At 34.4% G+C, this 14,876-nt stretch overlaps 1 protein-coding gene across 1 annotated transcript; it reads left to right on the top strand.

Annotated features, from left to right (window-relative positions):
- Positions 1–6,347: 6,347 nt before the first annotated feature.
- On the top strand, positions 6,348–6,948 carry CUNH4orf32 (chromosome unknown C4orf32 homolog; the record flags this gene model as incomplete). Its single annotated transcript, XM_021710923.1, has 1 exon — positions 6,348–6,948. A coding segment is annotated over one exon (246 nt), but the record flags the coding sequence as incomplete, so codon positions are not given.
- Positions 6,949–14,876: the final 7,928 nt, after the last annotated feature.

Here is a 14,876-nt window from a genome sequence, read left to right as displayed (position 1 = left end):
GCCTGATATGTTATTACTGTATAATATTTCTGTTATCCATCCAACAAACATTTATTATGAGCCTACAATAGGCCAGAAACAGTGCAATACACTAAGTACTAATGTAAGTACTAATTTATAAGACATAGTTATACCCCTTAATAGCCTTAATGGGTTCAAAGCTAGTGACAGGAAGTAGATATATAAAGAAATAATTTTATGACAAAATTCTGTGCTAGGCAGAATAGTGGTCTCCCCAAAGATGTCATGTCTTAATCTTCAGAACTGGGGAGAATTATACCTTTCATAGAAAAAGAAATTTTGCAGATATAGTTAAATTTAAGGACCCTGAGATGTGGAAAGCATCCTTAATCATCCAGGTGGGACAAACCTAATTACATGAATCCTTAAAAACAGAGAACCTTTCCCTATGGTGATCAAAGCAAAATGTTAACTACAGAAGAATGGTCAGAGAGATGCAACTCTGCTACCTTTGGAGATTAAGGAAGGGGTCCAAGAGCCAAGGAATGTGGGCAGCTCTCGCAGCTGGAAAAGTAGGAAAATAGAGTCTCTTCTAGAGGCTCCAGAAAGAAATGCATTCTTATCAATATGACTTCTAATATACAGAACTATAAAATAATATACTTATTACAAAACACTAAGTTTGTAATAATTTCTTATGGCAGCAATAGAAAACTAATATGAAACACCAAGTTATCTTTACTTAAGGAGTATATATGGAGAAATAGAAAACAATAAGGATAACATTCCAAAGTTGTCCCAGAAGAGGTAGGAAGAATTTTTTCAGAAGACATGCAAAGTCCTTGTTCCAAAATAGATCATATGCACTTTCCAAAACTAGCTTCTGGTAAAGAGAAAATTACTTAGAACTGTCTTTTCCAGACTGTAGGTGGGGTCCACCTCACCTAAAGAATGTGGGCTGGATTAAGGTTCTAATAGGGAAGAGGAATAAAGGAATGGATGCTAAATAATGTCCATGACAGAAATACTGCCAATTCCCTAAAAATCTCTGCAATGTTTTGAAATTGCTGTAATAAATAATACTTTGGGAAATAATGACCATCTTTCGTTTAGCAAAAAGTGAGCAAGGTAGAAAATCTATCCAGTATTGTTATAATGCTTACCAAAAAATATATGATAAATTCTTATTTATTCAACAAGTGTTTATTGAGATGTTTCTATGTGCTGCTATTTCAAAGATATATAGTCCCTGCTATATACTGATATCAGTGACCTATGAAAATAACATACTGCCCCTAACTTATGGAACTTATAGTACAGCTAGAAAGACGTTAATCAAATAATCACACACACATTTGCACTGAATTAGAATGCATTGAGAGATAATTATCTGATGATATGAGACTGAGCTGAGCCTTAAGCTAAGACTGAAAGAAGAGCATGCCTTAACTAAACAAAGGAGATAGGAAAGAGTATTTTAGGCAGAGAAAACAGCCTGTTCAAACCCTGTGCATGGTGATTCAAGAAACTGAAAGATCCATGTGGCTGAAACAAAAAGACAGAAAAGCTGGTGACAGAAAAAGGCCAGCGATCCAGACAGAAGCCAGACTAAGCAGGGCCTTATAGATCATGTTAAAGATTTTTTCCTTGTTCCTAAAAGCAGGATAGAGGTGGCATGATTGGATTTGCAGTTTGAAAGGATCATTGTGGCTACATTGTGGTATATAGATTATAGGGGAGCTAATAGATTTGTGCCAGAGCAGTGTTAGGAAGCTATTGGAATAGTCAAGGCAAGAGATGTTTATAGATTGTTTTAGGATTATAGTGGTAGATGGAATCATGTATACACCTTAAAGAAATATTTAGAAAATAAAGAGGATATGGTGATGAGCTGAGTGTAGGACATGGGGAAGAGGAAGAGGGAGGGTGCCAGGAATGACATGGACCTGGCATATGGATGGTGATACCATTTCCTGAGCTAGGGAGCATTGAGAGAGCACCTCTGCTTTACAAATCAACCAGGTGCTTTAAATTTTGTTGTAAATAAGAACCTCTAAAAAATATTGAATTGGATGCCCTTGTGATATCTGCATGAGACAGGCCAGAAAAGCAAAATGCTGTTACTTGTGGTTTTGTAACACGATATGCCTTTCATTCTATTCTAAACACAACTACTACTCAAGCCATAATATATTTCTTTCTTAATACAGTTTTCCCACCTGCAAAATATAATGCATTAATTCTAGTTAACTATCCCAACTTGTCAGTTTTGTAAACTTAAAAACAAAATATTAAAGTGTCCCAATTGATAGAATGAAGGGAGGGATCAAATTTATTGACCGAACTTTGCAAGTCTTTATCTCAACTTATCTCAAGCACTGTTTGTACAGTAAAATGCAGGTGCTGGCTCCTACCAGACCTTGAAGACACAATTATTAAATTTTCAGTATCCTTGGGAGCTGTTAATAGTTTGAAATTGGCCACAATGGGAGTACTGATACTACAGGAATTGGAAAACACCACAGAATTTGCAAATGCTACAAAACACGGCTTTCCCTAACCCCCAACAAAGCCCATTGTTAAACATTTATCAACACACCACTGTATGTATTAAAGGGGATAGCCTATATACACAAAATACTGTAATGAGCTCGTTTGTACTCTCGCTTATTTAAAAATACTACTTATTTTCTTCTCCATGTTCTTAAATGCCTTCCTTTGTATTGGTTGAACCCTCTGTCCAAATCATTGCTGGATTTCTTTTTTAAGTCAAAGTCTCACTCTATCACCCAGGCTGGAGTGCAATGGCATAATAACAGCTCAGTGCAGCCTCAACCTCCTAGACTCAGACCATCTTTCCACCTTAGCCTCCTAAGTAACTGGTTCTACAGGCACACGCCACCAGTCCTAACTATTTTTTATTTATTTTTTGTACAGACAAGGTTTCACTATGTTGCCCAGCCTGGTCTTGAACTCCTGGGTTCAAGCAATCTCCCTGTCTTGGCCACCCAAATTGCAGAATGACCAACGTGAGCCATCGCACTTGTCTCCATTCGTGAATATTTTTTATGTTTCTACAGAGCTTCATTTGTGAAGATAGATTACTTTTAAGCATTCTTCTAGTGATTTTGTTTAGTTTTGTTTACATTTTTCCTCCCCATTAGATTGTCCAGACTGAGAAGTACTTCAGTAAAGTGGCAAAGTTTTAATAATTGCTGAATCTGGTTGATAAGGGTTTGTTGTACTATTTTCTCTAATTTTTTGTGTGTTTGAAACTTTTTATAATAATAAAAGAGGCAAGCTGCAACAGTACAGCTTGCCCAGACCTGTCCTTACTAGGTCTTCCACTTCCAGTCTCAGTCCTACAAGCTGTTCCCAGGATCGGAGATGATATGAGCATTGCTGTCTCTTCACCTGGCCTGAGTTAACTCCCTATTTTGATGTAAGTGTTACAACACCTACTTCTTCCCCCTGAAAAACAGACAAGCATGTGCAGAATTTAATTCATTTTACAACAAATTTTAAAGTAAACCTTCAGAGAGTACCTACCATATCAGACTGTCATACTTTCTTTTTACTAAAACCACAAAAATACTGGAAAAAAAGTCTTAAAAAGGTTCAGTAACAACAAAAAACCTCAAAGTACAACGAGTGCATAGATTACAAGAAATTGGGAAGAGTAAAAAAATGTGTAAATAACTTTAATAAAAAAATTTTAAAAATAAAAGGCCAGAAACATTATCAACATGCTAAACCTTCGGGAAGTAGGCAGGGATGAGGGACCAGAAGAATTACAAATGAAAGCAAGCACTCTTCAAGTTCTACCCTTAAATAAAAAACACTTAATACCAGCAAGAACAAGGGGGTTTGTTTGTTTGTTAATGTAGTATATTATTATGGAATACATAAAAGTACAAGAAACTGAGAAACACAAAATTGACCCAATTGTGGCATATCCATGAATAAAAAAAAAATTTAGAAATCAACATTTTTTAAAAGAAAAGAGTAACAATTTATAATTTAAAAGAAAACCATCAGTATCAAAAAAGGATTATGTAAATCCATTTTATGGATTAAAAATTAAGACTCAGGAAAAAGAAGAAATGTGTCCAAGGTCACTCAGCTAGCTTAAGTGTTGAAGCCTGGATTTAAACTCTCTAGATAACTCTACGGCATTTTGTTTTTCCCACTCTTTTTTTTAATAGCTCAAAAGTGTGCGTGGCTTGAATACATAATATAGACTTAACAATGATGCCCCAGTGTGTCTCATTTTTCTACCTCCTTGTCAACCCCCCATGATACTCTGTGCTGTGCATAAATTTCTAGTATATGAGAAAAGCCCACTTCCTAAAGTCATATTGAAAATCATTTTGTCTATTTCAGACAAAAATTAGATTTTTTCACTCTTCCCTTGAAGATATATTGTAAAATATGTGTAGAACAGAAAATGTAGCTTTATACAGCTTTTATTTTTAAAATGGAAAAATATTTGTAGTTAGTGATTGATGAGAGAAATGATCAAGTTTTGGTTTCTACTAAAGGAATCTAAGTTTGATTGGGTTTGAATTTTGATTCAGTTATTTGAATTCATTGGCTGTTTGCTGGCAGGTGATTTTTGTAACATTCCTTTTTAAGGTAATTAATTTTGCTTTCCTTTGGCCTGTACAGCATACTTAATGGTATTTAATACTTATTATGTGAAGTCCTATATCCAAAGGGTCTTTCCAACAGTAGGTGCAAGACAGGAATTCTCTGTCTTGCACCTACTATGAGCAAGTACATGTTCAATAATTATTTGACTCATGACTCCTAAATAAAATAGATTTAATAAATTATATTTACAATTGTGTCACATACATGACATAATTTTTCTTTTGCAACTGTACCAGGATCTAGGGAGGAGAGAGAAACTACATCAATTATTTTAACAAAGATAATATAAATAAGTGTTAAATAGGTATTGAAGAATGGAAAAGGAAGAAAGAAACACAAGGGCAATGATTTTCAAAGGATGGTTGCCAGACCAGCACCATTACCTGGAAACTTATTAGAAATGCAAAGTCTCAGACTCCAAGCCTCACCCTGAATGAATCAGAAACTCTGGTAGTGGGCCCAGCAATATGTACTTTAACAAACCCTCCAAGGCATTCTAATATATGTTAAAATTTAAAAACCACTACACTAAAACATCATCGAGACAACAGCTGCAAGCAGCCACCGTTCTTAGGACTGGGCAGCAAAGAAAAGAGATGGATGGAATTACCAAAGCTTGAGAAAAGGCCATGGAGCTGAAATTCAGACTTTGGAGAATGGATTTCTGCTTACCTGGTGCTGGTTTCTCTGAGTCAGAGGAGAGACCCTAGAGACCTGGGGACCAGTTTTCTAAGAAAGAAGTACCCAGGAGTTGAAACTGGTGTCTCAAAAAAGCACGTTAAGATTACTTCTACAAGTGTTGGAAAACCCTCAAATTGTAATCAGCTCTTGCTACTAGAAGGAACTACTACTGCCAGACAGAAGAACTGTTACTAGAGTGAGGATCAAGAAATCCATCCAAAAGAAATGAGAGCAAATCCTTTCTTCCTTCTCCACCTCTGCAGTGCCTCTCTGTTCCCTCTATTGACAGAGCCTAACAGGGAGCCAGAAATGTCTGCAGAATTCCTAAGGGTGGGTTTCAAGCTGAGAGATGTAGTTTACTAACTGGTGTGGTGGCCAGTTAGTAAAATATTTTTGGTGTGCATAATTGGTTACACATAAACATTTTCTTGGGCAATAACTTCTGGGTGGACTTTTGGCCTTATTGTAAAAAGTGATTCCTATTTAAAAACTATTGTATCTCCTAATGAAATTAATAAGAAGTATTCAGAATATTTGTAGAATGGACAGGAAGCTATACAAGGGCCACACTGAAGTTTACTTACTGGAGTCTAAGGCTAAAAGATCACAGCAGTAATGACAGGATTACTCAATAGCAGCAGCATGACATGGTTCAGTCAGCTGAGGCTCAGTTCCTTAAAGCTTAGTGTCAGAGGACTAGACTAAAAAGAAGCTTACTAGGACAGAACAGTCAGGGGCCCTGCCTTATAAAACAGGAGGGTGGCAGAAAAAGTTGTTCTGAAATCGCAGAGAAATCCATAAGCAGTCATCTTTTTGCAATTCCAGGATCAAAAAGAACATTCTCATTGTTTTAGGTTAACAAAATGCTATTGAATAATTATCAGAAGTATGCCCAATACTTTGGGAGATAAAGTAGAACTATCTTTTGTTATTCTTAAAGACCATTACATATTTCTTTTTTTGTGTATTCATATTTTATTTTGTCTTTTTTTTTTTTTTTTTTTTTTACCATGCAACAAAACCTTTATGAACATGCCTTTTTTTTTTTTAAGGATGTTGAAGAATCACAAAACCACACTGGCGAACCCGTTGGAGATGACTACAAAAAGATGGGAACACTTTTTGGTGAACTGAACAAAAACCTTATCAACATGGGCTTCACAAGGATGTATTTTGGAGAACGAATTGTGGAACCAGTAATAGTCATTTTCTTTTGGCTTATGCTGTGGTTCCTTGGCCTGCAGGCCCTTGGACTAGTTGCTGTTCTTTGCCTTGTCATTATTTATGTGCAACAGTAACTGAATGGATTTATTTGACATTTGGTAGCCATAAATGTAATTAGAGAAGTTATTATTTCACTTTTTGACAACCAAAAAAGTTTGCCTAGTTTCAAGTTGTGTGATGACTGTTTTGTAATTAAATTTATATACAAGCATGTTGTTTAAACTAAACTCTTGATAACAGGGTTGCATATATATTTTTAATATACATTAGCTTATTCAAAGCTCTTGTTTCACTAATGTGATCTCTGTCCCCTTTAGATACCTCTATCCCCATGCCAAATCTTCACCACCACCACCAAAAAAGGGAGCAGGGGAAATAGCAGGATATAGAATTCAAATCAAGCAATGTAGCTCTCATAAAGAGTTACAATAAAACATTTTAGGGGAAAAAAGGATGAAACAAACTAAAAATAAGTTTTAATTGGAAAGCTCTTCCCCATTCACTCCCCCCACCCCCACCAAATAATCTAATATTATTTGGGGAATTTTTGAATTTCTATTGTTCCTGCTCAGCCCAAAGTATGGTCAATAATAATTAGCATACACTACCTTAACATTGTGATAAAAATCAATAAAACTAGCACATTTACTAAAGGTTGAAAGAATATATTTATTATAACTGGGGAAATTTCCCAGGTTAAATATAACTTCTAAATAATGTAACATGTAGGCCTGGAATTACTGCAGTGTATCATTTCAAGTTTTAGACAATTTTGGTGCTAATTACATTTTGTGAGTTTTTCAAGTCTTACAAGCATAGTTGACTGCACTCTAAGGTAATGCCATATTTTCATGTATCTAACAAGTTGCATATTTTTTCTTAGACATTTTCAGTGTTTTTTTCAGAAATTTATAATTTTATAATTCTTTTATAAAAATTACTCAAAGATTTAAAACAATGTATTTCCTATCTTGGCATGGATTTTTTTCCACAAAAAAAAATTGATTTACATTTGACTGTTCAGAAAAATAATCAGGTCTTTTTTTAAGTATCTGCATTGGAAAGTACAGTATTACAGTATAACACCGAATGCTTAAGTTTGGAACTTAAGAGCCAATTGTAATAATATTCTTCTAAGGCTAATGCAAGTAATTGGCTAGCCATGTTACTAATGTGTCTTAATTTAGCACTTTGAGGTTTTATATTGAAATAAACATTTCTTTAAATATTCTTTGAAAGTGGAAAATGACTTTAGTGATCTTTGAGGTTTTGTTAGAGACTATATAAACAAAGAAGTAGTTAAGATCATTAAGAATTAGAGTTAACTATGAAGAAAATGGGGCAGTAGGACATTTTTATCTTTAATAGGGCACTAACTAAAACATATAGAATGTTTACTGTTCTACTTTGTAAAGCTTTTACCCAGTCCTATTTTTAAAATTTATGCATTTTCAGTGTCTTCCCATTCTGAAGCAGAAAATAATGAAAAATATTTAATTTAGATTTCTAAAACCAGATATCCTAAAAAAAAAAAAAATCAGTAAAGGGTCACTGAAAAGGATAGTGCATTTGTATAAGTACAAGCCTTTTAAAATTTGACTTTTAAAAAACAGAAGACTTTGTACTATATTATTGTGTTTTGATTGAGTTTGCAGTATTTTTATAGTAATCTTTATAAACTCAATATTACTACAAGTTGTTTGAAAAGATGTATTCATTTGTGCACAGAATTGTGAGGTTTTCAGTAGAAGTCATGAGATTTTGTATAGCTGCATAAAATATAAGTGCATTCTTTTCTAATGCTACTGGAAATTTTAATTCTTTGAGCAAATATATACACATATCAGCTCTGGTTCCACCAGTGCCTAATGTGAAAATATTTTAAAAGTAAGTTTTCATAGTTAATCATTTGGTATACTGTCAATACTATGCATCTGCCCACTGGTGTTAATAGGGTATTAAATTACGTAAAGAAATAAGATATTATAGTGGCATTCTTCTACATATATTATTGTTTAGTGCATTATATCTTCAAACCTTTGCTTTGATTTGGGAAAAAAAAACTTTGCTAATTTAATGGAGAAGAAATATTTGCTTTTATGAAACATATTGGAATACAGATTATACTAATATCCTGAAATGAAACTGGTGATTTCTTTAGTTCATAGTATAAGAAATTAGATTGAAAAGTATTCTCAGTCACTTTACTCTCAGTTACAAACTAATTTTAGAAATTGTTATTGCTTATGAATAAAGAAATAGAAGTAACAATACTAAGGTTATTAGATTATATAATGTATACTCATACCGCCAGCCCTCAAAAAGAAAAAGGTCAATGTGTACAAATAAAGTGACTATCTAGATAAGTAAAATCAATTTTTCTTAAGATAAAAACTCTGTATTTTGTAGAACTCACTTTCCTTATATCTTAAGTTGTCATGTACAATGTACTTTCCCCTTCCTGGCTACCAGTCAGATCATTCTTAGTCCAGTAATATGCTGGAGCCAGCTTGCACTGACTTGCAAGAGCCAAGTGTATATGTTTTTTTCTTCCTTCAGGAACATCAAGTTGGTAGTTTGAGATTGGCTATGTTGGTAGTATTTACACCAAAAAAAAAAAAAGCAAACACAAATCAGTGTTCTTTTTCCCTGGAGAACCAACTATTAAACATACATCAGCACATCGTTGATTAGCCACTCTGAAGACCACATTCCCACTTCTACTCTTATAGATATAAAAGGAAAGGAAAGAAAAAATACATTTTGTGAAATAAAAGGAAGTGCATTAGATACCCATTGACCCATCCAAACTGTATTTAAATCTTTTTCTTGTAGGGATTATGGTCCATGGTTATCCTCTGACCAACATATCTCTATTTAATCACAAGTTTTGACCAGAGAACATCTGTCTAGGCTATCACCAAGCTGCAGCTCCATTAAGCCTATCCAGGTAATCAGGAAAGGAGAAGCTATCACAGAACTGATGGAGGGCAAATTACAGTATAAGTACAGAATAATTGAAGTAATACAGAAAACTCAAAATAGTCAAAGATTATATTTTAACTGTTATTTTATAAGCATTTCTTGATTTCAAGTTATTTAAATTGCTTTCAGTACCAATTTATGGCTTTACAGGGTGAAAGGAGAAGAAGAAAAAAATCAAATTAAACTTTAATATTTGTTAATTCCTCTAGTAATAGATTTGGCTATTTTAAACTAATATTAAAATGATGGCTCCAGGATTATTGGTGGATTAGGGGTCTTTTGTAACTCCTATTTCTCTCTGCCCCACATTCAGTGTCTGGTGTGCCTTGGGGTTCAGTCCAACAGCCTGCTCTCTCCTCACTTCACACATCACCTCATCAATGTCCCCACTCCCGTGGCTTCAGTTCCATTTGCATACTAACAACTTCCCCATCTGCATCTCTATTTCACAGCAATATACAGAATATAAGATCCATACATTCAATTGCTTGCCCAATATTTGTACTTGGTTATCCCATAGCACCTTAGATTCAGGGTGTCCAAAGAATAGCTCAGCATCCTTCTCTCAAATCTTTTCTTTCATGGTTCCCATTCTCAGCAAATGACACAATCCTCTCCCCATTTGCTCAGACAAGAATTGCAGGTGACATTTTTCACTGTCATCTTTCCTGTACTGCCTAATTTTAACTAATTCCCGAGTGCTGCCTATTTTATTTCTAAATATTTCCTTAAGCTTCCTGCTTTTCTTCATTCCCAGTGTTACTAGCTTAGTCCATACATCCAACATGTCACCTGGAATGCTATCTCAGAATACTGATTGGCATCCCTGCCTTCATTTTCCACTTTGTAGTTATGCATCTTTGTAAAAAATAATTCTAACACGATTCAGATCTCCTTTACTTAAATATTTTCAATGACTTTCTGTTACCATTATGATAAGTCCTTACTCCTTAATATGTTTTAAAAGGCCCTTCTCTCTATGCTACTACCCTCTATTTCCAAGACCCAACTATCCTGATCTCTTTTTCAGTTCCTTAAAAGGAACATGTTTTCTTTCAGAACTTTGCACATGCTTTACCGCCTTTCTTTAACCCCTCCCCACCAGACTGACCAACATCTACACAGTCTAAGTCCTCACTTAGACATCAGGTCCTCCAAGGAAACTTCTCTGACTCCTTTAAGTCCAGTTTTGGTAGCTCATTATATGGTTGGTTTCTCATTATGTGAAACCCTGTACTACTTCTCCTATCAGCACTTCTCATACTATGTTACAATAGCTTATTTTCAGCTCCTTTCAGTAGGCTTCACAAGGGACGAAAACGTGTCTACCATGTCTATAATTATATTGCCAGTGCCTAACTTAATGCCTGGCACATTATAGGTGCTCAAAATAGTTGTAAAATGAATAAATCGACTTCACTTACTCATGGTCTCTCTATAGTTCACTAACAAAGAAGATCTAGAGTTGGTTGTACTTTAGAGTTCTTTTACTCCAAAAATATACTTATTGTGCACAAAGAATGGTTGATGTATATGTTATAATTTATAAAGCTTATTCACTTTTGATAAAAGAATATTGCTGTTATTTGTATACATATACAGTATTGCTACTATCCATTTGCATTTTTTTAGGAGAAAATGTATTTTCAATGTTCTGTTTGGCTGATTCACTGTTTCTCCAAAAAGGATATTTTATGATACATATGGTCACTGACGCTACCAAAATTTCATATGCTTTTAGTATTTTTCAATAGACCTTTATCTACTAAATTTTAATTTTTTAAAAAACTCTGAAGCTGTGAACAGAAATTACCAAGTATTTAAGCTTGATGTTTTAGGCTCCAGAATAAATTCACTACTAGAATATCCTAGTAGTCCAGACATATATGTTAAATAATACACACACACACACACACACACACACACACACACACACACACACACAAAGTACCTTGTTATTATTCTTTCAATAAATATTACTTTTACAACCCTGAATTTTGAGCGTCTCTTCTGACTCCCTGTCTCATGTTCTGCTTATCAGTTAATGACTGCCACATCCTGTTTGGATATTGCCAAAGTAACACCACAGCTGGGGGTGAATGGAGCTTGTCTTTTTTCCTCATCTCTGCTGCTAGATCAGAATGCCAAGACTTTGCTTGTGTATGATTTCCCAGGCAAGAAGTGGGAAAGCCAAGATCAAGAGCAAGCTCTGCCTCCAAGCTGTACTTTTTTCTGTGTAAGTTAGAATTATCAAATGAATTCTACAGAAGCCTGCTAAAGATCCAAAACATTGTCATGTGTTTATTAAACTTGAGTTTATCTTTTCAGCAATTAAAGTTTTATCATTTAATCTTTCATTAACTTATTTGGAATTGTTTACCAGGTTTTTTGTTTGTTTTGTGTGTGTGTATTTTACAGTAAAGAGTAACTTTTACCATAAGACCATGGACCTATTTTGTTATTGGTTTCCCCCTGTATTACAAGAGGCTAGTTGATAATATATTTTTAGTATGAGATTTCTTTAAAACATGAGAAAGTTCTATATACAATATACTTATTAACATAGTTTATTTAAGACAAAAATCTTAAAAAGCATTATTTTTCTGGGAGTACTGGGATATGTAAAACTCTATCCATATTAGAGAATATGTTCCATCTACTGATTGCTCTTCTCTGATCTGTCATGATTGCTTCTGTTATTATGTTTTCCTGGGTTTTTTAGGGATGTAACGTAAATAGTCATAAATTTTTTCCATGATGTCAGAGCCACAGGTAGCCACAGCAGGCTGCCTCTGAAGGCCCTTAAGTCATGATTCATAACATGTTTTCTCTTTTAAAAGGCAAAAGAATATATGTGTAAATTGAATATATATATAAAAATTAAGAAGAAACAATTACAAAAAGAAGACACACCCCTGGGTGTTGGTTTGGAAAGATGAACTTAAATTAGTCTTCCACAAAACTCTAGTTATGATTTTTCATATAAGGTGAAGCATTTATTTAATTGTTAGACCAGTGACTTTCAAAGGTTTTAGTTTGGTTTGCTTTACATAAAATCTCACATAAATATCATATATATTTGTATATATGATATATGTGAATATCATATATGTAATAAAAGAACTGCTATGATTAATTTTGCTATAGGTCAAGTTCCTAGGGAGCAGACTCAGAAGAAATTAGCATGCAGGAAGTTTATTAGGGCATGCTCTGGGATCAGCCCTTGTAAGGAAAGTAAAAGACGCAGGATTGGACAAAGGGAGTTAAGCAATACGGTCACAAGGCCTCAGCGAGCCTAGGGGGAGCTCTGAAGCTCCTTCAGAGTTATGCCATGTTGAGTGGAGGCACCCCTCTTCAGCCAAAAGCAATTCCCAGAGAGGACTGACAGCTAGGAGTTGTCATCAAGCAGCACTCCCAGCAGCTATCAAAATAAATCCTTCAGTTTTAAAAGGAGAATTTGAGCAGCACAACATGGCATCCACTATTGAATCCAGTATGTCCTCACCTCACCTTCTATGATACCTAAGTCACTTCCTAAAACTCCACTCTTTCGGGTACAGTATGCAAATGACTAAGTTAAATCATAAACTCACTGGTTAAGATGGTCTTTAAAAATTGAAGGGTACAGTTTTTAGTCTGTTGTGTTGCCTATCCTCTATTATGAGATTCAGATCTTCAATTATGATAAGGCTTTTATTGCCTAAACAGTATATCCAGGGTCCAACAGTAGCTTGATTCTATTAGGAACAGATGAACAAAATGGTTGACCAGAAAGCCCGTTACTTAAAGCTAGGAGTAGAATGTCCATGAAATTTTTTTTGTATAAACTGCTTAAACCAATATGTAAGATAATAAGTTTCTCAGATGGGACCTCCCAAGACATCAGGACAAACCATCATCGGGGCATGCCTTGGGAGCTAGCTAGGTTGAAGCATAGATGTAGGTAAATCTTTAAAGAGCTCTTATTTGTGCTTTCTGGCTCCTTTTCCAAGTTTCCAAAGCAGTTTTAATCCTCAAATTTTGGGAGCATGTTTAAAACAAAATAGATTTTCAGTGGTAAAGCAGAACTCACTTCAAAGAAACAATATCCTGTGCCCCCACCCTCACCCCAAAACCCTACTACAGCTAATTTATGATTTGGAGATTTGGCCCTAATCATGACTTTTCTATTTATTTTTAGCATATAGGGGCTCAATAGCCAGATTTGGTAATTCAGTAGGTACTCAAAAAGAGTTTTCTCCCATCTTAGTCCAGAATATTATTCGAGCTCCTAAGAGTAATTTTAGCTGCTATTTTTTATCCCAGGAATCTTAGAAGTAGGTATGATCAAGCAACCTAGTTATGTACTAAAACTTTAGTAGTGTTTAGGCATAATTGTCCCCTTCAGTTACAGGAAAATATTAGAATAATGTCCAAACTTTCAGATAAGAGCCCCTTTTATGTCAGACCTTAATTTAAGACTTGGGTCTACCATTTACTGCCTCTAGAATGTGTACAGATAATGTCTATATCTTTTAAAATTTCAAATCTTTTATCTGTAGAGTAGTTGTTATGACTGCATAAATTATTGCATATCTTATCATAGTGCCTGCATATAGAAAACTTTCAATAACTATTAGTCATTATTATTAAATATAAATAATCATGAGAAAGATGACCTTCACTCCCCATGGAAAACTCATATATTGAGATTCACAAAAAAGTTTGATTATTTTATTGTTGCCAAATGATAGATAAATACAAGGGAATTCTGTTACAATGCTCTGTTTCTCACCACTCGTGAACTTAAATGATCAAAAAAATAAGGAATGAAGAAGCCAAAGAATTGATTAACAGAAATGCAATGTGTTCTGTGCAACCACACCTTTAACGAAACACTTTGTTTTCTTTAAACACCTACTTACCACAATACAAAGCACTTTCTATTGCCTCTTTGCCTTGGGAAACTTTGGTGCAGAATCACCCTCAGCAGTTCACACACAATTCTGCTATGAGTTTGAACATTTACCAAATGAAATCAATTCCAAAAATACTTAGTTCTAAGTTCTACTGCATTTCATAGGCCCAGAGTATGTATCTTGCTTTGATTTCAAAGTGAGATTTCAAACTAATCCAATGGTCTGTGTTATATTTTTGATACACACTTAAAAATGTTTGACCAAGATAAATAACTTTGTACTCAGTATAATCCATACTCAAAATATATAACCTATACCAGTATTTTCACTTAAATCCAGCCCATGCCAAAACACATGAAAATATTCCGTGTGCAAGTAGATAGTATAAGCCAGGAAAAATGATTAATATGTAGTAGTTAAAAGTATTATTAATATGTTCATAAAGTCTTATCTTTGTAGTCTTGAATCATGCTA

Source organism: Carlito syrichta, unplaced genomic scaffold, assembly GCF_000164805.1.
Source record: "Carlito syrichta isolate Samal-C Ts95f unplaced genomic scaffold, Tarsius_syrichta-2.0.1 Scaffold301648, whole genome shotgun sequence".
Classification (NCBI taxonomy): Eukaryota; Metazoa; Chordata; class Mammalia; order Primates; family Tarsiidae; genus Carlito; species Carlito syrichta.
This window is presented reverse-complemented; position numbering and strand designations above follow the sequence as displayed.